Source organism: Gambusia affinis, linkage group LG05, assembly GCF_019740435.1.
Source record: "Gambusia affinis linkage group LG05, SWU_Gaff_1.0, whole genome shotgun sequence".
Lineage (NCBI taxonomy): Eukaryota > Metazoa > Chordata > Actinopteri > Cyprinodontiformes > Poeciliidae > Gambusia > Gambusia affinis.
Genome location: NC_057872.1, coordinates 22,097,489 through 22,121,789, shown reverse-complemented (window position 1 = coordinate 22,121,789; position 24,301 = coordinate 22,097,489). Strand labels below are relative to the sequence as shown.

Sequence of the window (24,301 nt, the reverse complement as noted above, 5' to 3'; positions counted from 1 at the left end):
TTATGTTTCAAAATCAGACCCAGCAAGCATCCCACAGTGTCCCAAAAGTACGTGATTGGTTCATCAGAAGCCTACACCAGCTCAGAACTGCTTTCCCCATAGTGAGTTTAATTTTGGTTTTCAATACAATCAGAATACAATCAGATATTCGTAAGACTTTTTACCCCCTGTAGTGATCAAAATGAATCATTCAGCTTTAACTTTAAGCTTTAACTTTAAACCACAGTGTTGTCATGAAAACATTAATCCAGTCTCGATGCGTACACCTCCACCTCACACAGAGTGAGATACTCATTTCTTCCAGGTATGACAACGTTGATGTATCGACCATCCATGCCGTTGCACTGAAAGGTTTCAGTAAAACCTGCAGCGATGGTTGAGATCACAGCACACCTGTCAGAGAAAAAAGATTTAAGATTTCAGAATTAAAGATACAGTCCTTTAGCAAAAATAATCAGGAGAAATTATTTTTTGCTTTTAACAACATGTTTTATTTGCATTCAATGTTTTGATAAAATGACTGTAAACTACCTGGGATTGTTATTTCCATTGTTGTCAAGTGAATTTCCAATACGAATTTCAGCTCCGTTAATTCGAGTAGGAACTTCTACCCGATTGGTTATGTTAATATTGAACACTTTATAGGTTCTTCCCAGGTCCAGTCTCCACCAGGGGTTGAAGTCATTATTTGTGGCACTGCAGGAACCCTGGCTAAAGAGGCCTTCACGATACCCATCAATAGCGTTGTAGGCAATGGCTCCAGGATAAACTGTTGACTGTGAAGCTTTTCCATAAACTGCCACATTTTCTTCTGCAAAACAAAATGTTTAACATTAGCTGTGATACATAGTCTTCTAACATGCACTGCTTTTTGACAATTGCACATCTTTATTTAAAAAGTTTACTTTTTTGTTTATTGAAATAGTCCATTTTGTATTTTATTGATCCAAAACTTATTGCTTTCACATATGAATAGGGATTGACATACAATTTTTTTTAAATAGAAAATAGATATCTGTCTACTTACTGTGACAGTACACCAACCATGTGCTTATTTCCATTTTTTGTTTTTAATTACCATCAATTTTCAGCAGATAAGCTACATCTTTAAATACATTTTACATTTATGAACGTATTGACATTGAAAAAACAATGTTTTTTGGGCAGGTTTTATTTGATGATCAGTGACGTGCGGTGAGATTCATAGCTGGTGAGGCACTGACTTAATCAAAATCATGTTTACAAATATAGACCCTCTGCATGTTATTGTTTACATAACATGCGCATGCGGACAATGATGGAGGGCAAAAAGACAATTTTTCTTCATGTCATCCATAGCCGCGCTGCCGCTGTAGAATAATTCCTTTAACTCAATCAAACTTGGACATGTAGATATTATTAATTTCGTGCTGTGCTCCACAGCAAAGGGAAAAACAGTTAAAGTACATCTGAAAACCACTTCCTTCTCGCTCTCTTTATCAGCGCAGCTATGAGCAGGGTCGTTGCCATAACAACTGACAACAACGAAACAAAAGAAAAAGACAACATTCAAATATTTCCCACACAAAAAGCAGGTGAGGCTCAGCTCACTACAGCCTCACCAACTGCGCTTCCGAGCATTTGAATGGAAAATTCAGCGATTTCCGTTGTTGTCAAGTGAATCTCCAATACGAATTTCAGCTCCGTTAATTGAAGTTTATGAGTATGAACTCGTTAACACTAGCATTACCAGGGATTTTGACCCCTCTGGGCTCCAATGGTAGAAATGTCAAATGACACTTCTCTGGTAATTCTATACTTGAGTTCATACTCTTTAATTAAAAATAATCGAAAAAATTTTGATTATTTTTTAAAGGAAAAAATAATCAAAATCGGTTACGCTCAATGAAAAACAAATACCTCATAGTACAAACCACAAGGTGAAAATAGCAATATAAATGATTTTATCATTATATGATGACAGGGTGTGGCTGTGCCTCTCCTGCCTCCCCTGACCGCACATCACTGCTGATTGAGTTGAATATTGGCTAAGATAAATGTCTTCAATAGTTATCACTTTGGCTTTGAAAAGTCATAAAAACAGCACAAAATTTTATAAAAGGTTGTTTTGACATTTTTCTCTCACAAAGCCAACTTGATTAATAAAAATATCAACATGCTTTGAAAGATTCTCACCAGTCGGGGCGCGGTATCCATAGACCTCCACTTCACAGACATGTAGAACCCTGTTCGCACCAGGTGCTATAATGGTCACATAACGTCCTTCCACACGCTCAGTAAAATTCATTGCATAAGAGCTTCCAGATGCAGCAGTAGAAACGGTAGCAACCCTAAAAAAGAAGAGTTGAGTCAGTAACATTCAAGATTTTGTAAGAGTAATTCCCACAGGGTTTGGTGAAGGTTTAAAATAACATACCCAAATCTAATTTAGTATTTTTTTTTTAGCAATTACAAACTATTTCAATAATCTTGGTATCAATATAAAGATAACATTTGGAAAAGTTCATTAGAAGGGAAAGCATCACAGCAGCTGCTAGAGTTTCAGAGACAATGGAAATGCAATGTTAAATTATTTGGTTTTTTGCAATATACAGACTATAAATGTTTAGAAATATCATAAATAAGCTCATTTTACTCCCGTTATCTTCTTGTTGGCGTTTACATTGTGGATTATTGACTCCCTGTGATTTTTGTAATTTTGTTTATTGCAGAGAGCCTCTGCCATCTCTGCATTTTAGTTCCATTATCAAGTGTCACCAAAACAGGTGACACTTTACAAAGTTTAATGGAGTTTTGCCATAAAACTATGAATTTCCCTTGTTTTAAGTGTCTAAAATTGCTTCTTTTTTTCTAAATTACCCTCATCTATTTTCTTTTAAAAAGAAAAAATAAATAGCTACATGTGCCTCTATTTGAAGTGTATTTTTTGTAAATAAAGTGTAACAAAAGAAAAATTACAACAGTTTTAGACTCATTTGACAAAATAATAACATTATAACACCAAGTATATATACATTTTTGGCACTTCCAGAGCTCCCTATAATGTCTTTTTGATGAAGGTTTCTGGAAACTGATGTTTGTCTTTTAGCCCTTGGCCATAAACTCAAATGCTTAAATGCTTTTTACCAGCTTGTAGCCAAGAGCCTAAGGTTTCTTTGGATACCAAATATGTCTCTGATTAAAGGGAGGTGCAGAAATGAAAAAATTCAAATCTGAGCAGCATTGAACCTCCCTTGTTTCACACTGTAGTTATGACATAATCACTCACAGTGGGTTTGCAGTGCCATCTTGTCGTAAAGAGTTTCCGATGCGAACCTCCACACCATTGAGGTTCTCCGCACAGCAGTCTCCTCTGTTGGTGATGACGACCTTGGTGACTATATATGAGTCCAGCAGGTCCACTCTCCACCAGGGGTTGTTTTCAGTATCGGTGTGGGTGCAAGATCCCTTTGTAAGGTCAGCATTTAGGTTTCCATCAATAGCATTGGAGGCACTTACAAATGCTTTCCACGAATCCCCTTTGTACTGAGAAGACTGTGTAGCTTTGCCGCGTAAAGCTACATTTTCTGAAATGAAGAAAAAATTCAACGAAGAATAAATTAATCCCAATATTGGTTTTTTGCTTAAGATATTTATGCTATATTCTAAATTTACACAAATACTGTCACATGCTACTTACGGTAAGTGTAAGATGAGCACACCGGCAAGAGGATCAGCAAATGAAATAATACATCGTACCTCATGATTCTGACAAAAACAGGAGAGAAAAATTGGGATTTAGATTATAGTTATCGCGAGTATAACTATTTTATAACATTTCATGCTATATTATAGTAAATAGTGTCCTATTTGTTGGAAATTCTGGTAAGAATTATTTATGTAAACAAAGAAATTACCTTAACTCTTGGGTGGGTTTGCTGTTTGAGTAGAAGAATTTGCCTTTCAGCGTTTGTTAAGTCCTTCACTCATCTATTTATATCAGGTAAAACTCAAATGTTGTCCAATCGCCTCTCAAAGGGAAGTCAACTCCTACAATTCTCAGTAACTTTCAGCTTACAAAGTCCAGCTGTCACTGGATTTAGTTATTTGCTTTCCCATCTTTATTTAAACAGATCATGGTTTAGTTAAACTTTAGGTAGACGCACTAAAACACAGTATTATGCCTAAATAAAAAAGGTCATTACTGCCAACACAGTAAAATATTTACCATGGTCCAGAACACTTTCAAATTCAATGTGAATCTGAAAGTGGATCTTTGAAACATAGTAATCATGTTCAAAAAAGATCAAAAAAGTAATATGGTGTCTCTCACATTATTCTTAGAAAAAAAAAACAGTTTAGAAACTTTTCTAAAGGAACCACTTCTCTGAATTCTGTTGGAATTTAAAATATTAGACATTAAGAAATATATTTGAAGATAATTAAAGGGAAAATGTTGCTTTGAAAGACTAATACACAGTTTCTAAGTTGTCTGTAGCAATGTTTTACCCTTAGCAGCAAAACGCTTGATGAAAATGTTTAAAATTTTGAATCCAACATTTATCATTTGTTCAGGGGAAATGTCTGATAAAGGAGTTTGTAAAAATTCCAGTGTTGATAAGAAATTAATAAAGTAAGACCTTGACATGAGGGCACTAAGTTTCTTGTGAGTATAATTTCTGTTTCTTTCAATTCCATTTTGATGTCAGTCTGAATACCATTACAGATTAACATTAATGTAGCTATTGTGATTTGTTAGTGTTAAAATAAAACAATTTTTAATTTTTATACCAACAAAGCATTATAGTTTTATTTTGTGACTTCTCTTTGAATTGCGGGAGACAGTCTCTGAAAAGCAGGAACGTAGAAGTGTCCTCAATTACTCACCATCCACCAGCATTTTTCCTCCTTATCAGTTTAAAGCCCAAATATGAAGAACTTTACTTCTGTCAACATAATATATTCTCTACAAAGCTTCAAATATCTGGAGGAGAGAGTAGGTGAAGTGGTTGTTTTTTGAAGTGGCTGACTAATAATAAATCATTCAATAAGATTGTCGATAAAACAAATTACAAGTCAAACAGGTCATGTTAGACTCCTTTAAAAGGATAGGAGAATTTGAAACATGCAACATATTATTAAAACTTACTTTACTTTTTTATTTACCTCATTTAAAATAGCTTTTGAAATATCTGCAAATTAGTCAAAAACATTTAAGTGCAACATTTAAAGGAGTCAACAGTTGCTTTAAATGAGGTGAATTTAGTTGTTGAGCAATACTGAAAATTCCAAGGTGTGTTTATTTATGTTATCCCAGATTGGCTTGGCTGTAAAAAGAAGGGAAAAGTTCAGAGCTGGTAAACAGTAAAAACAATAAAGTACAAAAAGTTCAGAAATATTTTAAAAACTGAATCATTTCAACACCACACGTCTGCAACTAAACAGAGTTTAAAAAAAAACAAAAACAAATGAAAGACAAATGCTTGAAAATGCAAGAAGATACTTTAGGTATCTTCTTGAAATTTACACAAATACTGTCACATGCTACTTACGGTAAGTGTAAGATGAGCACACTGGCAAGAGGATCAGCAAATGAAATAATACATCGTACCTCATGATTCTGACAAAAAGAGGAGGTTTTTGTCAGAACCTCCTTATTCAAGGTATCTTGAATAAGATACCTAAAGTATCTTATTCAAGAAGATACTTTAGGTATCTTCTTGAATAACATGGCATCGGGATCACAGACTGGGAATGTGTGTGATTTTTATTAAATTATTTTTTGCACAGTTGACCCCTTCACTCTTTTGCAATGGCCTTGTTCACCTTCTGCTTCTCTTGCTAAAGTGACACAGATAATACTCTAAAACATGATTTTGCTGAATGAAGCTGAACTTGAGAAACAAAGCTCGCTGTTTTTACAAGAACCTTGTCTATGTTTACAAGACAATTAGAATTAAGTTTGCATTTGTCTGCTTTAAATTTAAAGATTTGGTTAGGCAAATACTTTACAGTGTTTAGATACTGATTAACCTTGTTTGACATGGCCACTGGACACAGTCATTGTAAAAACAAAAATAACCCCATTTAAGCCTAATGTTTTCTCTAATACTGCAAGGGTGTATTAAGCTTTAAACCATAGTAGATATAAATAGAATTTTGACTACATAAGCAGGTTCTGTGAGAACGTATTAGTGGATGTATGATGCTCAAAGAGATCTTTAAAATGAAAGAAGTTTTAGATTTCGTGATCTTTTCTGGTAACACTGTTTGATACCAACAACTGCAAAAGTTACCCACACATCCTTTTACACTGTTTTGTTTTATTTTATTTTATTTATTTATTTATTTATTTATTTATTTATTTATTTATTTATTTTGCAGTTTTATGTTTCATACGTATTCATATGTATTTGATACGTATTTTGGCTCAAGTTTAAATTTATGCATTCTTTTCTTATGTATCCTCTAGCTTCATCTCCTTTATCTCTTTATTTATTCATTTATTTATTTGAAAATGTGTGATGCCATGTTACTAAATATGCATAACTAAATAAATTCTTTACTTTTCAAACAAAAACAAAAATCTTTCTTAGAAAATTTCTGAGGTTCATCTAAAAATGTCTGTCTTTTTGCGTGGAAATTTACTCCTTTTTTTTTTTTACAATGACAATGACAATGACAATCTAATATGTTGTCATAAAGGAAAAGGAGATCTGATTGACTCCTCACTAAAGTACTGGAGGAAATCCCAACTGGTAAATACAGAATATCATCAAAATTGTGTTGCAATGCTGAAGACTGAATCTGGCAAAATGGGGAGACAGGAAATGCACAGAAGTTCATCCTTTCCTCTGCAAATGCAGTAAATAAACATTTTTAACCAAAACAAACCTATTGTGAAATGTGCAAAATAAGAACGCAGTGTATAACAAGTAATTTTGATCTATTTTGATTTTAGTACAAACCAAACTACAATTCATAAAACTGAGGATCAGCCTGCAGGACACAAGTTTGGATCTGAATGACCCTGCAGTGCAAAACATCTTGGAGAAGGTAAGTCTTCCAGATGTTCATGCATCAAGTGTAGGTACATTTTGTTTCAGCCAATATAAACTTCATTGAAAAAAATTAACTTTTCTTTATCCCAGATGGAACAAAGGCTGGATGGGAATGTAAGTGGTGTCAACAATCTTAACTGGAAAAAACACTCAGATGGAAGAGTTTTCATCAAGGAAACAGAGGAACACAACCAATGAGAGGAATACAGCAGGACTGCTAAGAATCTGACTTGAAGATGTAAAAGCCCACCAACCAGGGTGGTAATAAAACTTTTAGCTGTTGCTGATTAAACATTTTTCGTTAGGAATGCTTCATTTAGGCCCTAATATGATGACTATCTTCAAAAACTCTGAGTCATTAGGTTTTTTTAATTTTGGATATTTGATATTTTATTTGGATATTGATAAATGGTTTTAAGCAAAATTTTTGCCAACTATTTGTCTTTTTGATACATGACTAGCTAAGTTCAGATGCTTTCTTAATTTTTTCAAACTAAAAGTTAATAAAGTAACTTGTCTGGCCTAGTTTTATTTAATTGTTTTGCAAAGGTTCTTAGAGGTTTTAGCCATCCAAAAAGATTAGAAAATACCATGCTTATTTCCCAATTTAAAACCTAAAGCAGATATAGATGATAATCTGACAGGATAAATACCATGAGCAGCCAGACTTTATTTACTTCTGAGGAGAATTAAAGATGGCAGCTGAGCTTGATGTAGCGGTCTTTGCAAAGCAAGTAAATGAGAAACAGTGAATGCATTTGATGAAAAGGAGAAATCAAAAGCAATAACCAACAAAATTTAATGTATTAAAATTATTTCACTTGAAAAGAAGAGGGCAGATCTTTTTTAAATAAATTGCAGATGTCATTCATGAAGACACCTTATCTCAAAAGGCAGATTATCAATTCAAACAATCTTGTACGACTCCAGACAGCATAACAAAAGAGAAAATATCTGCTTTAAGTGCTTTAAGTAAAAAGCTACTCATTGTTTCATTTGTAAACACAAGCTTCAATCTGAGATACAAATTCATTTAATATTGTAAATACACACAGTTATAAAACACTTGAAATCTCATCCTTTGTGATGTGAATAAATGTCTGAAGGAGAACTTTGACACTTAATTCATTGTGAGGATTTTCTGCCATCTTGTGGTCACAATTTTAATGAGCTTTAACTATAATTAGGTATGACAAGCTCATCACTTATATTGTGGAGACTCCTATCAGTGAAATGAGATCCTTATCATGTAACGTCTAGCATGTTTTATTCAATCCAGTTTGGATGCGTACACTTCCACCTCACACAGAGTGAGGTGCTCATTTCTTCCAGGTATGAAAACGTTGATGTATCGACCATCCATGCCGTTGCACTGAAAGGTTTCAGTAGAACCTGGAGCGATGGTTGAGATCACAGCACACCTGCAAAAGGAAAAAATACATTGTTTCTTTTTCAGTGTTTGCTTGAACAAATAATGGCACAAAGTGAATTGGTAGAAAAAATATTGTCCTGTAATATTTTATTTATTTTAAAAGAGGACTTTAAATTACCTTGGATTGTTATTTCCATTGTTATCAAGTGAATCTCCAATACGGATTTCAGCTCCATTAATTCGAGTGGGAAATTCTACCCGATTGGTTATGTTAATACGGAACACTCTATGAGTGCTCCCCAGGTCCAGTCTCCACCAGGGGTTAAAGTCAGTATTTGTGGCACTGCAGGAACCCTGGGTCCACAATGCTGCACGGTTCCCATCGATAGCATTGTTGGCGATGGCTCCAGGTGAAACCGATGACTGTGAGGCTTTTCCGTAAATTGCCACATTTCCTAATGCATAAAAAAAAGGATAAAATAAATTAAATGTCAGTTCTCATAGTTTTCCCGATGTTAACCTGTTTTTGAATGTTAGGACTCAGAATTAAAGCAGTTCCTTGCCTTGTCTTCCAACGTTAGTTTTTGATCAGTCCTGAACTTTTTTATTACATAGCATTCCACACATATTGTGTGTGTTGTTATTCTATGTCGTATGTGTAATTAATTTTAACAGGATTTGAAGAAAATGGTATATATAAACTTTATCTCGCAATGACTCAATGTTATATCTCCAGGTCTAATTCAGCAACTACATTTAACAAAAATAGTTTGATTCTTCATGTCTGTTTTCCATATCAATGAGAAATTAATTTAAATTTACATAAATGTATATGAGCTATTTTCTTGCTCTACACTCACTCTTTGCATGATAAAAGCATCTCATTGCATTTTGAACATCATTGGAATCAAAACTAACAAAGTAATGTAAAGCATGTAATATGATTGGAGTACTTTCTAAGTGGATATGTAAAACCCAGTAGCAGTATAGGCCTCACCAGTTGGAGCACGGTATCCATAAACCTCTACCTCACAGAGAGTAAGCACTCTGGAAACACCTGGAAGCACAACAGTCACATACTGGCCTTCCACATGTCTGGTAAATGTAATAGTTAAAGTCCTTCCTGCTGGGATATGGGAAATGACAGCAACCCTAAAACAGAGAATGTTAAAGGAACATTAGGATTTGTTTGATAATAGTAATCTTTGACGTTTCAACATAGATTATTTTATCACTTTCTAAACAGTTTTGTCACTTTAGATAAATGTATTCCTAAACATGAGGGTCACAACAATATCAGCAATCCTACAAATAAAAGTTGAATATTTAAGAAAAGAGATTACAAATAAGTCTTGATCTTTTCTCCACCACATAATTAAAGGACTTTTAACTTGGTCGAAAATCCTGAATGTATTAATCATGGAAGACTACCAAAATGTTCAGAGTTAATTGTAGTTTTGATTTTGCTTACAAATCCTTTATTACTTTCATGTATTTTAACCAAATTTCAACCAGTATCTGATGCTTTTTATATTCTAAATTCTCAAACCAGATTGCAATAAATATTTGCAAATATCTCTATTAAGTTGTTTATATGCAAAGGTGATAAAAGAGAGAGAGAAAAAATTGTCTCACGGTGAGCTGTGTGCTAAGACCTCTGCATGATAAAGCTTCATGAAATGCTTAGAAAGTTCAGCATTATGTTACTAGAACAACATGTAATTTAGGGGTTTTGATTAAAGTGAAGAAATTATACAAAAATATATTTCTCTGACAAGAAACTAAGCCCAGGAAATCTGCCTTTCACAAATGACAGCCACAGAACATGAAACTTCTTGTACTTCCTGTCAGGAATCCTCCCAACAATCTCTCAACCAGTTATAATAACTCACACTGGGTTTGCAGCACCGTTGTAGAGTAAAGAATTGCCAATATGAATTTCTGCTCCGTTCAATCGTTCCGGGCAGCAGTCTCCTCTGTTGGTGACGGACATAGAAGTGACAATGTAAGAATCCAGCAGGTCCACTCTCCACCAGGGATTGGTCATTCCAACAGTGTGAGTGCATGATCCTGCTCCATAGGCAGCCTGACGATTTCCATCAATGGCATTGTAGGCCGCTGAAAAATGATCTGCTAGCCGGTCAGACTGGGTGGCTTTTCCATGCAATGCAACATTTTCTGTGAATAAAAAAACGAGTAGAAAAATTACATAAATAAACAGTGTCAGCAAAATTGTTTAATCTTTCACGAACAACATGGTTCCATCAGTTAAGTCATTCAGGTCCTTGGGAGGTGAAACAGCCACAACACAACTTTTACAGAACTGTAATTACTGAATAAAAAACTGTTTCAATAATGATTCGTCAATGTTCTCCAATTAATAAATAGGATCAATTTCAATCTTTCACAATTATTATTCTTCTTTGTGTTTTTCTTAATATTTTGAACAATTTTGTTACACACAGAGATGATGAAACATACTAAATGTTCGAGCCAGCACAGTTCCCTGGAGAAGCAGCAGAAGTAGAGCTGAAAGGTTTCTCATGGTTGCTTCTTACTCTGCATACAGTCGACAAAATGCATTAATTAACAAAGCAGTAACCAAAAATCGAGGGAAGTTATAAAATCATGCCAATGCACAGCACATGCAGAAATAACAGATCACCCAAACAACATGCACAAACCTTGCCTTGTGAAATAAATGTTGAAGTGAACAACATGCTGCTGTTTGTAAGGGATATTTATGTAGGCATCTTATCTTGAGAGGTGGTGTTTGAATTAATGATACACCCTTTATGACTTTATTTTTTACCTTTGAATGAGATGAGGTTTATCTTCTTAGACAAGCAGGTAAATGATTCGCAGGTTTAAATTATTGTTACCAATAGGAAGTTCAAAATCTGATTGAGAACTAATTCCCTTTACTTGAAAGCTCATGTCCATCTTCATTTAGTCTGAAAAAACTTGAGCTATTGTGCAAATCACTACAGGTGATCTTTTATTTTAGAGGAGACATAAATCTGCACAAACTGAAGTGAGAACCTGCTGTTACTCTTTAGCTTCAAACAAAAATTGAAGCAAAGTTGTTGTATAGACCAAAAGAAAGAAACAATTAAAAAGATAAATGATAAGAATAATTTCCAAAACATATGGCACCATGTTGTGGAATAAATTTTGACCCACCAAGTTTCACATTACCAAGTGGTAAACAAATTAGCAGGAAGAAATTTGATAGACCATTTACTGCCAATTCACAAATAATAATACTCTGTACTTCCTGTTCATGTTTCTGACGAAGGACAAAGCAGTGCAATTTAGATAATACCGCAAATGGTTTATTGTGTCAATATATGCTTCCTGGAATACACAGGGCAAGGTCATTTTTTTATTTTGGAAATTAAAGGAGACACAAACAGAAAACCAAAATTACAGCAATATAAATTTATCGGATCAGGTTCTAGCCAAAGGATCTGCAGCTGTCACTGAGTATTGTGATCTAGTCATTAAATTAGATGAAGACATGTTTTTCTACAAAAATATCAACATTTAAAGGAGTGGCAGATCTATTTAGTTAATCTAGTCTTGATGCGTAGACTTCAACTTCACACAAGATGAGATACTCAGTTCTTCCAGGTATGACAATATTAATGTATTGACCATCCATTCTGTTGCACTGAAAGTTTTGAGTAAAACCTGAAGAGATGACTCCGATCACAGCACACCTGTTAGAAAAAATATAATTGGTTCTCTTAAGAAAAAAAATGATGAAGCACAAAAAATATGTTGCGTTTCAAAATGAGGAGGACTGACAAGCTGAGATTATCGTTGCCGTTGTTATCAAGTGAATCACCAATACGAATTTCAGCTCCTTGAAGTTGTAAGTAAGATTCCATGTGGCTGGTTACACTGACAGAGACACTTTATGGGTTTTTCCCAGGTCCAGTCGCCACCAGGGATTAAATTCATCTATTGTATGACTGCAAGAAGCTTTGCCCCAGTGACCGGAACAATTCCCATCAATGGAGTTGTAGGCAATGCCATGAGCATGCAATGACGACTGAGTAGCTCTTCCATAAATTGGAACAAGTTTTCTCTTGTTGCAAGAGAAAACTCTTGCAACAAGATTTTAAAATATAAGAATTGATATACAATTTGACTTCAGTGAGAAGTGGGTTCTAATGGTATGATGCCTGGATGTATTTACGTCGCTCATTATAGTGGATTCAAAAACAAAAGCTTTTGAATGAGCTTTAAGCAGGGGAGTTAGCACCAAACCAATCCTTTTTTTAATGGGTTTTTTTGTAACTGCGTCATTTGTTCATGGCAGTTATTTTATATTTGAACATTGCACTTCTTACTCATTCAGAACTGTTTATATTGCAAACAGTATCTCTTCTGTATGGTGTCTTTATAGATTATTTACGCTCTGAACATGTGAAACACAATTTAATCTTCTGATACTATTCCTAAAACTAGAGATGAAAATAACTCAAGCTTCTTTTGAATAATATATTGAGAGTAATAAATGCAGGTCTCACCAGTTGGAGCACAATAACCATAGATCTCCACCTCACAGAGTGTAAGCACCTGTTAAAACCAGGCAGTGACACAATCCCACAACGGCCCTCCACATGACTGGTAAAAGTTATTCTCAAAGTCCTTCCTGGTGGGATGCCAGAAATTACAGCAACCCTACAACAGAAAAAGTGGGGTGAATGTGAGTTTATTTCAATACCATCGAGGCAGTAAAATAATGAGCTATAGACCAATGCGTATCTATTGACCATGATTTTTTTGCAAGAACTTTAAAAATGGAAAAAAGCAATATAAAATCAAAACCAAAAATAATAATTGAACACAAACTTCAGACTGGGTCTTAAATACTGTATTATTTACATATTATGCATCATTCAGTGGATAACAAACATCTATATATACCTTGTTTATGTAAAAGGAAAGTGAAATAAAGGGAGACCACAAAAAAGGATTTCAGAACTTTATTCCGCTAATATAATTATATATAAAAATATACATATTTTTTACATTTATCATACCCTGTAGAATTTTTTAAAAAACCCACATCTGTTAAAATAAATATACAGTGCAAAGGTTTGGACACACCTTCTCATTGAATTCAATTAGAAAATGTGTCCAAACCTTTTGTCTGTATTGTATATTTTACAAGTAAAATGCACATAATTTCAGGCCAATTGTAAAACACTTTATATTCAAGGATCCTCACGTGACTGAAAGTTGTCCTTGTTCTTTCCAAACATCTGAAATAAAACAGGGTTTTGATTGCATTTCATCTATATTCTTATAACTTTTAAAAGTTGTTTTTAAAGCACAGAAGTATGAATCCAACATGAAACAAACTGGTAAAAGGAGGCATAAAATAATGTATTTTGTTCAGAAATACACCTATTTAAGTATATATAATGGGTGTTACTGCTCATGCAGTCTCAGTTTGAGTTGCAAACAGGGCTGGCTGAAATTCAATTAAAATGTATAATGTTCTCAATTTATATCAATAAATATATATTTCTATGTTCTTTGTTGAATTTCAAATATTTCTAGAAAGCCCCTGAGTGGAAAAAAAAACAAAAAAAAACTTCTTAAAATCCCTGTTGGGAACCGGCGTTTTGGTTCCTGTTTGTGTTCTGTTCTCCCTGTTTGTTGACGGTTCCTCATTTCATCCACCAGAGGGCGCCAGAGGCTGCACTAAGGGATGGGTGTGCCAGTGGTTCAGCGCACCTGTTGTTCATCTTCTAATCATCCTGAAGCTTAAGAGGGGCGGACCGCCTGCACCTCAGTGCTTGAGTGTTTGCCAATGATGGTACCTCAAGACTCACTGCGATTTTGCTCTCTGAGCGATACCTAGAGTAATTTCTCCTTGTCCTTTCCTCTCTCAGGTGTTTTCCTCGTGACACTGAGCATTCTCTTTGTGAAGACCTAGCTCTGGCCTTTTGGATTTCCACTCCTCGTGACGCCGTGGCATTTACCCACTGGTTGCCCGAACCCAGCAGTCATCTCCTCAACTAGATCACAAGCAGTTATCGGAGTTTTTCCCCAGCTGGCGGTCAGATCGCTCCTCTTTCTTCCTCCACGCTCAGAACTTACCTGTCCGCCCTCCACCGCAGCCTCCGTTACCCTACCCAGGAATCACCCAACTGTGTTGTCTTTGGAAACCTGCACCGCCTCACAGCCGCAACCAAGGTGGACCAAGACCCGAACCGGCAGTTACCCTCTCCCAGACTGAATCTACCATCTCACGAAGTAAGACCAGTCTAATTCTGTTCGCAACTCACTTTTCCCATTACCACAAACTCATCATCTCCCTCTGTTGTTCCTTAGTGAGCAGACGACCCCGTGAGCCCGTTCCTGGATTCACTCTCCCTCAAATCATCTTATCATTTTGTGCAAATAAAATCTCATTTAACTGATCACTATTCTCCTGTGCTTGTTCTGCATGTGGGCTAAGAACTTAAAACAGATTATGACGATCCCAATCTGTGTTTTTTATTTTATTTTTTATTATTCTTGCCACTAAATATATGAGAAACTTAGTTGAGCAACTAAGATGATAGCCTCACAGCTTACTATTTTGATATTGAGTGAATCAAAAGTAAAACATTTAATTTGCAGATTAAGGCACATGAATCTTGCTTTATTCATAAGCCAAGGCTGGAGAAGCAGCAGAAGCAGAACTGGAGTGTATCTCATTGTTCTGATTTACACTGCAGAGAGTGCATAAGTCGGACATCAAAATCTAATTGTGAAAATAAAAGCTGAACTTGATGCACATTAGACTGTAGATTCTGGTACAAGTACCTTGATGTGTCAAATAATCCCTCAAGAAAATGAGGAGCTGCTGTTCAAGGAATATTTATGCAGGAATCTTATTGTAATATGTCCTTTATTACGTTGATTCTTGCTTAGAATGCGATAACATTTATTGCTGCAAACACATTTCTATTTACTCAGTTTAAGAATTGAAAAAATCTGTCATCTCATGCTAAAAGGTGAAGGTCATAATTTAAATAAAGACCTGTCAAATTACTGAATTGAAATGAAAAACTTAAGACTATTTGTGGGTTTTATCGGTGCAGCACCTGTCACTGTTGACCTGAAGTTTAGTTATTGCCTGTTTTCTATGTGTTTCAACATTTTACTCAAATTCTAATCTAAAGCATCTTAAAACTTAGTAACACCTGTTAAAATGAAAATAAGTAAGTTATGGACAACAATGAAGAATTTTAAAACTGAGAAACTTTATGGCTGTATTTTGATGCAACAGAAATGTTGGCCATTGCCGTGCAGCACGTTTTTCCCTTTATATAAAACATATCTCATATGTGAAAACAAATCATCTTCTCTATGCCTTATCTATCCTAATTTACCCTCAGAAGGAAAACCTCCTATTTTCTGATCTCAAGTAGCCATATTGCTTGCAGAAGACAGTGAGGGGAGCAGCAAATGTCCCATCCAGGATCTGTTTTAAAAAAGCTGAAATAAAAGGGGTCTCAACACTGAGGATCCAAACTGTGTGTAGGAGTCATGTTTCCTGTTTGCTGGTGTTTATCACCCAGGAATTGTCTTTCATTTTGTTTTCTGATTATGCCAGAGATACAGGGTTTTTTTTTTAGGCCAAGAGTAATTCTGTTTAGGTGTTGCTAATGAGAAAGGGAAAACTGTTTTCTACTGTGCCTACCCAACAGTTCTGGTGGATTGTGTTCGTTCTAAGTGGAAATGGAAAGATAAATAGATGTTGTAAAGGAATCAAATGACTCTTATATGTAGACCAAACCTTTGAGTGCATGTGAAAAACAGCAATTAGAAGTGTAAAATATGATAGTCGCTACACTGTGTCTTTGTGAACATTTTGAGCTATATGTGGTACCAACAACAGGGCTTTGAACTTTTGAAAAATAAAATTCTTAAATCATATCTCTTGAACCTATCTCTCAGCTCTGGTACTGTATGACACACTGTTTTCTTTTTTTTTTTTTGTTCTTTATTGGTTATATTAGATTTTAGTCAACCAGATTTTGGTATAGCTTGGGGGTTTCAAATTCATTCTATGTGTAAGAGCCAAAAATGTTAGTTTTAACATTGTTTAATTTTTGTATGCTTTTTGCATATTTAGATATTGTTTTTACAGTAAGGTTTTATTTTACTATGTTTTTTGTAAAACAGCGCCACCTAAAGGACACAATTGTATATATATAAAAAGTGCTGTGTCACTTACGATAGAAAAGAAAAGAATGTTGGATGTAGTGTGGTCGCTTAACCTCTACACAGTTTTTGACCGTTACTTTTAAGGATGCTGTGCAAGACAAAATAATTTTCATGTTACGCCAAAGAAAGTAAAGTTCATACTTTGTGTGGAACCGTAAGTATTGTTTATTATTTAATGCACAAGACATATCAATGAACAGAAACGCGTCAACTAAGAAGAGATAAGCTAACCGATACTAACAAAGAAAACTGAAGCTAATTTATCAATATAGTGGCTTTATAGAAAAGAACAAGTAGCCACTACATAAGTCAAAAACTGTTTACATCGTTTGAAAAGAAGGATGACTTCTTGTGTCTATTGAAGCCGTAGGACAACGTAATAACGATTTTTAAAGCATAAAGAAGGTCATAATGGCGGACAACTCATTAAACGCTGTAGTAAACGAAGATGACCAAAAGAGGGCGCCAAAGCTCACAGAAAAGGCTCTGGATTCTAAACTCCATAAACTGATCAACGTAAGAAGATACAAACTTGGACAGTTGACAGCTAAATCTAAGGAGATTGATAGCTTAATGCAAAATGATGGAAGTTTGATTCAGATTGAAGAAGAGCATTTACCATTATTTCAGACACTTCTTGAAGAGTTTAGTAAATCCAATGATGCAGTTTTGGAAATTCTTCATGAAGATGAACAACATGTTGACCAAGAATATTGGTTTCAGCCAAAATATGATTTTTTCAAGTCTATTTTGGAAAAAACAGAAACATGGATTAAAGAACAAAAAAGGAAAACCATAGATGACCATCAGTTAGATGTAGAAGTGAGTCCTATGGATAGTGTATCCATTGCTTCTGTGTCAAAGAAAAGATCAAAAGGGACTGGATCTAAAGCAAAATCAGTTAGTAGTAGTTCATGTGCTTCTTCATCCACATCATCTGCATCCTCAGCTCGCTTGAAGGAGGAAGCGAAAAGAGCTGCACTTCTTGCAAAGGCTGCTACTCTTAAAAAGAAGCAGTTGTTGGAATTAGAAGAAGCTCAACTAAAAGCTAAGAAAGAACAGTTGGATGTTGAAACTGCCATAGCAGAAGCAACTGCCAAGATAAAGGTTTATGAAGACTATGAAGCTCCAGTTATCAGAGATGGAACATTTGAAAGCAAAACCTTTACACAAAAAGAGGAAAGTGAAAATGTGCATCATCCCCGCTTGCCAAGAGATTTGCAGCAACAACCAACTTCTTATGATGCTGTTGTTCAGTCAACCCAACACGTCACTGATGTTCACTCATCTGAACTGTTACATGGAAACACACAGCAGAGTAATAATATGGAGGAACTTTGCAAAGTAATGCAAAAACAGAATGACATCACAGAACTTCTTGTTAAACAACAACAACTTTCTAAAATGCCACCAGTTGATGTTCCTATTTTTTACGGTGATCCATTGCATTTCCGTTCCTTCATGAGAGCCTTCAATCACGCTATTGAAACAAGGACTGAGAACCCTGCTGATAAACTGTACTATTTAGAACAGTATACAAGAGGTGAAGTCAGAGATCTTGTTAGGAGCTGTCAACACATGCAACCACACAGAGGTTTTCAGGAAGCAATGAAATTGCTACAAATCCAATATGGAAATGAGATTCAGATTGCTTCCGCTTATATGGACAAAGCATTACAGTGGCCTCAAATTAAGCCTGAAGATGGAAAGTCATTGAGTTCTTTTTCTCTTTTCCTTACAAGTTGTTGTAATGCGATGGAAGACATTGACTACTTGGATGAGATGGACAATCCTGTCAACATAAGGATTTTGACATCCAAACTACCATATAAGATGAGAGAAAAATGGAGAGCTCATGCATTTGAACTACAAGAAAAATCCAAAAATAGAGCTAAATTCACAGATTTGGTGAGTTTTATTGACAAACAAGCTCGGCTGATGACAGATCCATTGTTTGGAAATATAAACCCCTCTCAACCAGCAGAAAAAGGAGAAAAAAGAAAGACACAGATCAAAAGTGTAAAAGGAGATGGCCTCAAGAAAAGTAGCTTTGCAACAGACATTACCTGTAAAGAAGAAACCACAATTAAAGCTACTAAAACTCAATCAGAAAGAGCTACAAACAGCACTGCTTTTTCAACGCCATGTCTATTTTGCAAATGAATCACACATTTGAAATGTGACGCTTTCAGAGACAAACCTCATAAATATAAGGTTGAATTTTTGAAGAAATCAGGACTTTGTTTCAGCTGTTTGGTCAGAGGACATCTTAGTAAAGATTGCAAACGAAAGATGTCATGTCAGTTTTGTGCTCAAAAACATCCAAGTCTGCTTCATGTTTTAAGACTTGAAGAAAATAAACCTGAATCAACCAGTGATAAAAATGAACCACAGGTCTCATCAAGTGCACTTGCATCAGTGCTTAAGGAAAATGATTTGACTGGGGATAAAGATAGTATTCTTGCAATAGTGCCTGTAAGAATCAAATCAAAGAAAAGTCCAAAAATGGTTGAAACTTATGCCTTTATTGACCCAGGAAGTTCTGGTACTTTTTGTACTGAAGATTTAGCAAGACAGCTCAATCTCACAGGCAGAAAAACAAAGATTTTTCTTACTACTATGAATAAACAGTCCAGCACTGATAGCTACATGTTGACTGACCTGGAAGTGAGTGGTATGGAAGGATGTATGTTTATTGACCTGCCAAAAGTATTCACACAAAAGGAGATACCAGTGAGCAAAGCAAACATCCCTCTGCAGGGAGAACTGGATCAGTGGCCATATCTGAAGGATGTTAAATTGCCATGCATAGATGCTGATGTGAGTCTTTTGATTGGAAACAATGCATACAAGGCCATGGAACCCTGGAAAGTGATAAACAGCCAGGACAGTGGACCATATGCAGTGAGAACACCACTCGGTTGGATAATAAATGGACCCCTCAGAGATCCCAATGGAGCCTGCTCAGAAATGGAAAAGCAACAACAGGTTACTGTTAATAGAGTCAGTTTGGAAACAATAGAAGAACTCACAAGGCAACAATACAACCATGACTTCCCTGAAAGAAACTGTGATGACAAGTTGGAGATGTCTCATGAAGACAACCTTTTCATGGAAAAAGTAACTAGCTCACTAAGTTCTATCAATGGTCATTACTGTATGAAGCTTCCTGTCAAACATGAGTCTGTCACAATGCCATGCAACAAAAAATTGGCTGAACAACGTGCAGTTAATCTGAAAAGGAAATTTCAAAGAAACCCATTGTTCCATGATGAATACAAAACATTTATTTCAAACATGTTGGAGATGGGCTACGCAGTACAAGTACCGAATCAACAACTCAACAGACCGGATGGAAGGATTTGGTACATACCACATCATGGTGTGTACCACCCTCGTAAAAAGAAGCTGCGTGTGGTTTTTGATTGTGCTGCTTCATTTCAAGGAACATCCCTAAATGACATACTGCTACAGGGACCTGACCTTGCTAACTCCCTCATTGGAGTCCTCACCCGGTTCAGGCAGGGTCCTATTGCAATGACAGCAGATATTCAAGCAATGTATCATCAAGTAAAGGTTGCAAATGAAGACACAGACCTTTTGAGGTTCTTGTGGTGGCCTGAAGGTGACTTCACAAGAACTTTAGAAGAGTTTAAGATGATTGTCCATCCATTTGGTGCCACATCTTCACCTAGTTGTGCTATGTTTGCACTAAGGAGAACAGCTGAGGATAATCAAAGCAAATCATCATCAGAAACAGTGGAAACTGTACTAAATAACTTCTATGTTGATGACTGCCTTAAGGCTGTGGATACCACTGCTAAAGCCATTGTTATGGTTGAAGAATTAACTGCATTGTGTGCCACAGGAGGGTTTCATCTAACTAAATGGGCAAGCAACAGCCGTGAACTGTTGGCTACCATCCCCGAAGAAGAGAGAGCAAAGGAGTTCAAAGATCTGGACCTAAGTAATGATACATTACCTAAGGAAAGAACGCTAGGAGTTCAATGGTGCACTGAAAGTGATGCTTTCACATTTACTATCAATGTGAAAACCAGACCGATGACAAGAAGAGGACTTCTCTCGGTGGTGAGTTCGATTTATGATCCACTGGGTTTTCTAGCACCCGTCACTCTTTTCCCAAAAACTCTTCTCCAACAGATGTGCAAGAACAAACTTGGATGGGATGAAGAAATACCTGAAGAATTTGCAAGAAAATGGAAAAAGTGGCTTGATGAGCTTGACTTGCTTTCGAGCTTCAACATTAACAGATGCATAAAACCACCTGAGTTCAAGTCTGTCATTACAGCTAAACTGCATCATTTCTCTGATGCAAGTGAGTTGGGATACGGAACTGTCACATATCTCAGCTTAAAGAATGAAGAAGGAAAATTCCATTCTGCTTTCATCATAGGAAAGGCCCGTGTTGCACCGATAAAGCAGACTACAATACCAAGAATGGAACTTGCAGCTGCTGTCGTTGCTGTAAAAATGGACAAAATGTTGAGGAAAGAAATGCAACTCGACTTACAAGACTCACAGTTTTGGACTGACAGCACTACAGTGTTATCTTACATCTCATCTGAAACACACAGATTCAAAACTTTTGTTGCAAATAGAGTTGCAATTATAAGGGACAACACAAAACCATCTCAGTGGAGATATGTTAATACTTCCCTCAATCCAGCAGACTGTGCATCACGTGGGTTGACAGCTGAAGATTTTATGAAAAATGAGAAATGGATAAATGGCCCAGCATTTCTTCAAAGTCTGGAAGAGTCATGGCCTGAAGGTCATGAAAGTAAACCTGTGGACCAAGATGATGTTGAGTTGAAGAAGAAACTAAAAGTAAACTTAACATTGACAACAAGTGCTCCATGCCCTATTAACCAACTGATTGAGTACTATTCCAGTTGGTACAAGTTAAAAAAGGCTATAGCATGGATGCTAAGGCTCAAAGAAATCTTATTACAACTTAGCCAGCAAAGACAACTCATCCAAAAGACAACCAGTAACGCAGATACGGTCAAGAGGATGAATGAGTACAAGACTAAAATGAAAATGAATCCACTATCAGTACAAGACCTACAAGATGCAGAAAGGGCAGTTGTTCAGTATAGTCAATGCCAACGGTTTCCAGAAGAAATCTCATCTTTGCAAAAAGGCGTTTGCGTGAAAAGGAACAGTGAGATCTATAAATTAGATCCTCTCCTTATTGATAACACACTGAGAGTTGGTGGTAGACTTTGTAATTCAGCCATGCCTGAAGAGGCTGTACATCCCGCTATTCTCTCAAAAGACATGCACATATCAAGACTCATTCTCAGGAATATTCATGAGCAATCAGGACACAGTGGAAGAAACTATGTGCTTTCTCAACTACGACAGAAATATTGGATTCCTAAAGCACATTCAGCAGTAAGGAAGTTGCTTTCAAACTGTGCTGTTTGTCGAAAGCTTCATGGAAAACCAGGAGAACAAAAAATGTCTGACTTACCACAAGATCGAGTTTTGCCTGATTCACCACCCTTCACTAATACAGGTGTCGACTTTTTTGGACCAATCGAAATAAAGAGAGGACGGAGTAATGTTAAAAGATATGGTGTCCTATTTACATGCCTTGCAATCAGAGCTGTGCATATAGAAGTGGCTCATTCACTGGACACAGACTCTTGTATAAATGCAATACGGAGATTTATGTGTCGAAGAGGACAAGTTATGGTGCTTCGCTCAGACAATGGCACTAACTTTGTTGGTGCCGAAAGACAGTTGCGCGAGTCTATTGAGCAGTGGAACCAATCAAAGATTGAGGATACACTGAGACAAAATGGAATTCAGTGGATATTTAATCCACCAAGCGGCTCTCATCATGGTGGAGTTTGGGAGAGGCAGGTTCGAACTGTGAAAAGAGTGCTGAGCTCTGTGCTGAAACAGCAGATGCTTGATGATGAAGGTCTCCAAACGGTGCTCTGTGAGGTTGAAGCCATCATTAATGCAAGACCTATAACAAGTGTTTCGGATGATCCTAATGACATTGAACCGTTGACTCCAAACCATTTGCTGTTACTGAAAAAGCAACCTCTGTTACCATCTGGACTGTTTCAACAGGCAGATCTCTATGCTCGCAGAAGATGGAGGCAGTCTCAGTATATTGCTGACCTATTTTGGAAACGGTGGACGAAAGAGTATCTTCCCATTCTTCAAGAACGTCAAAAGTGGTTTCAAATTAAAGAAAACCTCGGAACTGATGATGTTGTCCTAATCATGGATGAAACTGCTCCCAGGAATGCATGGGTCATGGGAAGAGTCCTAAAAACTTTGCCAGATAAGAAGGGTCTAGTTCGCAGGGTTCTGGTGAAAACAATGACCAACACATTGGAAAGACCCATTGACAAGTTATGCTTGATTCATAAGAAGGACATTGTATAGAGACAGTTACATCACTTCTTTTTTGAATATATTCTATGTTTTTGCTCTTGCTAAAGTTATGTTATATAATTGACATGTTTTCTCCATGTGCAATTATGGGGCCGGAAATGTAAGAGCCAAAAATGTTAGTTTTAACATTGTTTAATTTTTGTATGCTTTTTGCATATTTAGATATTGTTTTTACAGTAAGGTTTTATTTTACTATGTTTTTTGTAAAACAGCGCCACCTAAAGGACACAATTGTATATATATAAAAAGTGCTGTGTCACTTACGATAGAAAAGAAAAGAATGTTGGATGTAGTGTGGTCGCTTAACCTCTACACAGTTTTTGACCGTTACTTTTAAGGATGCTGTGCAAGACAAAATAATTTTCATGTTACGCCAAAGAAAGTAAAGTTCATACTTTGTGTGGAACCGTAAGTATTGTTTATTATTTAATGCACAAGACATATCAATGAACAGAAACGCGTCAACTAAGAAGAGATAAGCTAACCGATACTAACAAAGAAAACTGAAGCTAATTTATCAATATAGTGGCTTTATAGAAAAGAACAAGTAGCCACTACACTATGACTAAAATGAATTAACATTTAAAATCACATTACCAAAAAAAAAAAAAAAAAAAGACAGTTTAAAGGTTGTTTTATGTTCTCTTTAGGTTTATTGTCTTTCTTTTATGTGTCATTTGTCAGTTCCAAATAAGTACATTTGTTTAATGTTCACATTTCTAAGTTAAGATAAAGCAGTAAAATATAGTTAATTATTATTACGAACTGTCAGGTGGACTGTAAAGAACACTGATTATACATTCTATAACCAACAGGGTTTGTGTCCTATTGAAACTGTAATCAAAACTTACTCTATAAAGTCTAACACAAACAATAGTATATTATTAAACTTAAGTATTTAACAGAATTGTGTGTGTGTTTGGGAAACTGTTGATCAATTGCAAAACAAATGCAGTTCAAAATGTTGACATAAAAGTTTCAAAATGGATTTTACTTACCGTAATTCAATAATTTTTAAATAATACATGTATTACATTATGTAACCAAATTGCTGCTGCACTGTCAGATGAGCTTATTGCTCCTTTCTCATTTTGTTGTGCATCGACAAAAAAAAACAAAAACAAAAAAACTGAATTGGTCACATAAAATACCCTTGTAAATGAATTTACATAATTGCTCTTTTCTATTTTTGCACTTTTTTCATTTTCAATCT

At 35.8% G+C, this 24,301-nt stretch overlaps 3 protein-coding genes and 1 pseudogene across 3 annotated transcripts in view; 1 reads left to right on the top strand and 3 right to left on the bottom strand.

Annotated features, from left to right (window-relative positions):
- Positions 1–4,049, bottom strand: part of LOC122831121 — a 33,305-nt gene extending 29,256 nt beyond the window's left edge. Inside the window, exons 1-6 of the mRNA XM_044117072.1 lie at positions 3,897–4,049; positions 3,680–3,747; positions 3,269–3,566; positions 2,176–2,330; positions 532–811; positions 245–393 (exon numbers count right to left, since the gene is read on the bottom strand). Of these exons, the coding sequence (XP_043973007.1) occupies positions 245–393; positions 532–811; positions 2,176–2,330; positions 3,269–3,566; positions 3,680–3,743 (946 nt within the window). The 5' untranslated portion in view covers positions 3,744–3,747; positions 3,897–4,049. The remainder of the gene's footprint in view (positions 1–244; positions 394–531; positions 812–2,175; positions 2,331–3,268; positions 3,567–3,679; positions 3,748–3,896) is intronic.
- Positions 4,050–8,180: 4,131 nt separating this feature from the next.
- Positions 8,181–11,119, bottom strand: LOC122830699. Its single transcript, XM_044116271.1, has 6 exons — positions 11,097–11,119; positions 10,894–10,971; positions 10,305–10,590; positions 9,410–9,564; positions 8,591–8,867; positions 8,181–8,461 (listed from the first exon to the last, which is right to left on the bottom strand). The coding sequence occupies exons 2-6, from the start codon at positions 10,955–10,957 to the stop codon at positions 8,311–8,313; spliced, it is 933 nt and encodes a 310-aa protein (XP_043972206.1). The 5' UTR covers positions 10,958–10,971; positions 11,097–11,119; the 3' UTR covers positions 8,181–8,310.
- Positions 11,120–11,983: 864 nt separating this feature from the next.
- LOC122831120 lies at positions 11,984–14,177 on the bottom strand (annotated as a pseudogene).
- A 4,707-nt stretch (positions 14,178–18,884) lies between these two features.
- On the top strand, positions 18,885–23,641 carry LOC122831294. The gene is made up of 2 exons (XM_044117381.1): positions 18,885–20,739; positions 20,812–23,641. The coding sequence occupies exons 1-2, from the start codon at positions 18,943–18,945 to the stop codon at positions 23,077–23,079; spliced, it is 4,065 nt and encodes a 1,354-aa protein (XP_043973316.1). The 5' UTR covers positions 18,885–18,942; the 3' UTR covers positions 23,080–23,641.
- Positions 23,642–24,301: the final 660 nt, after the last annotated feature.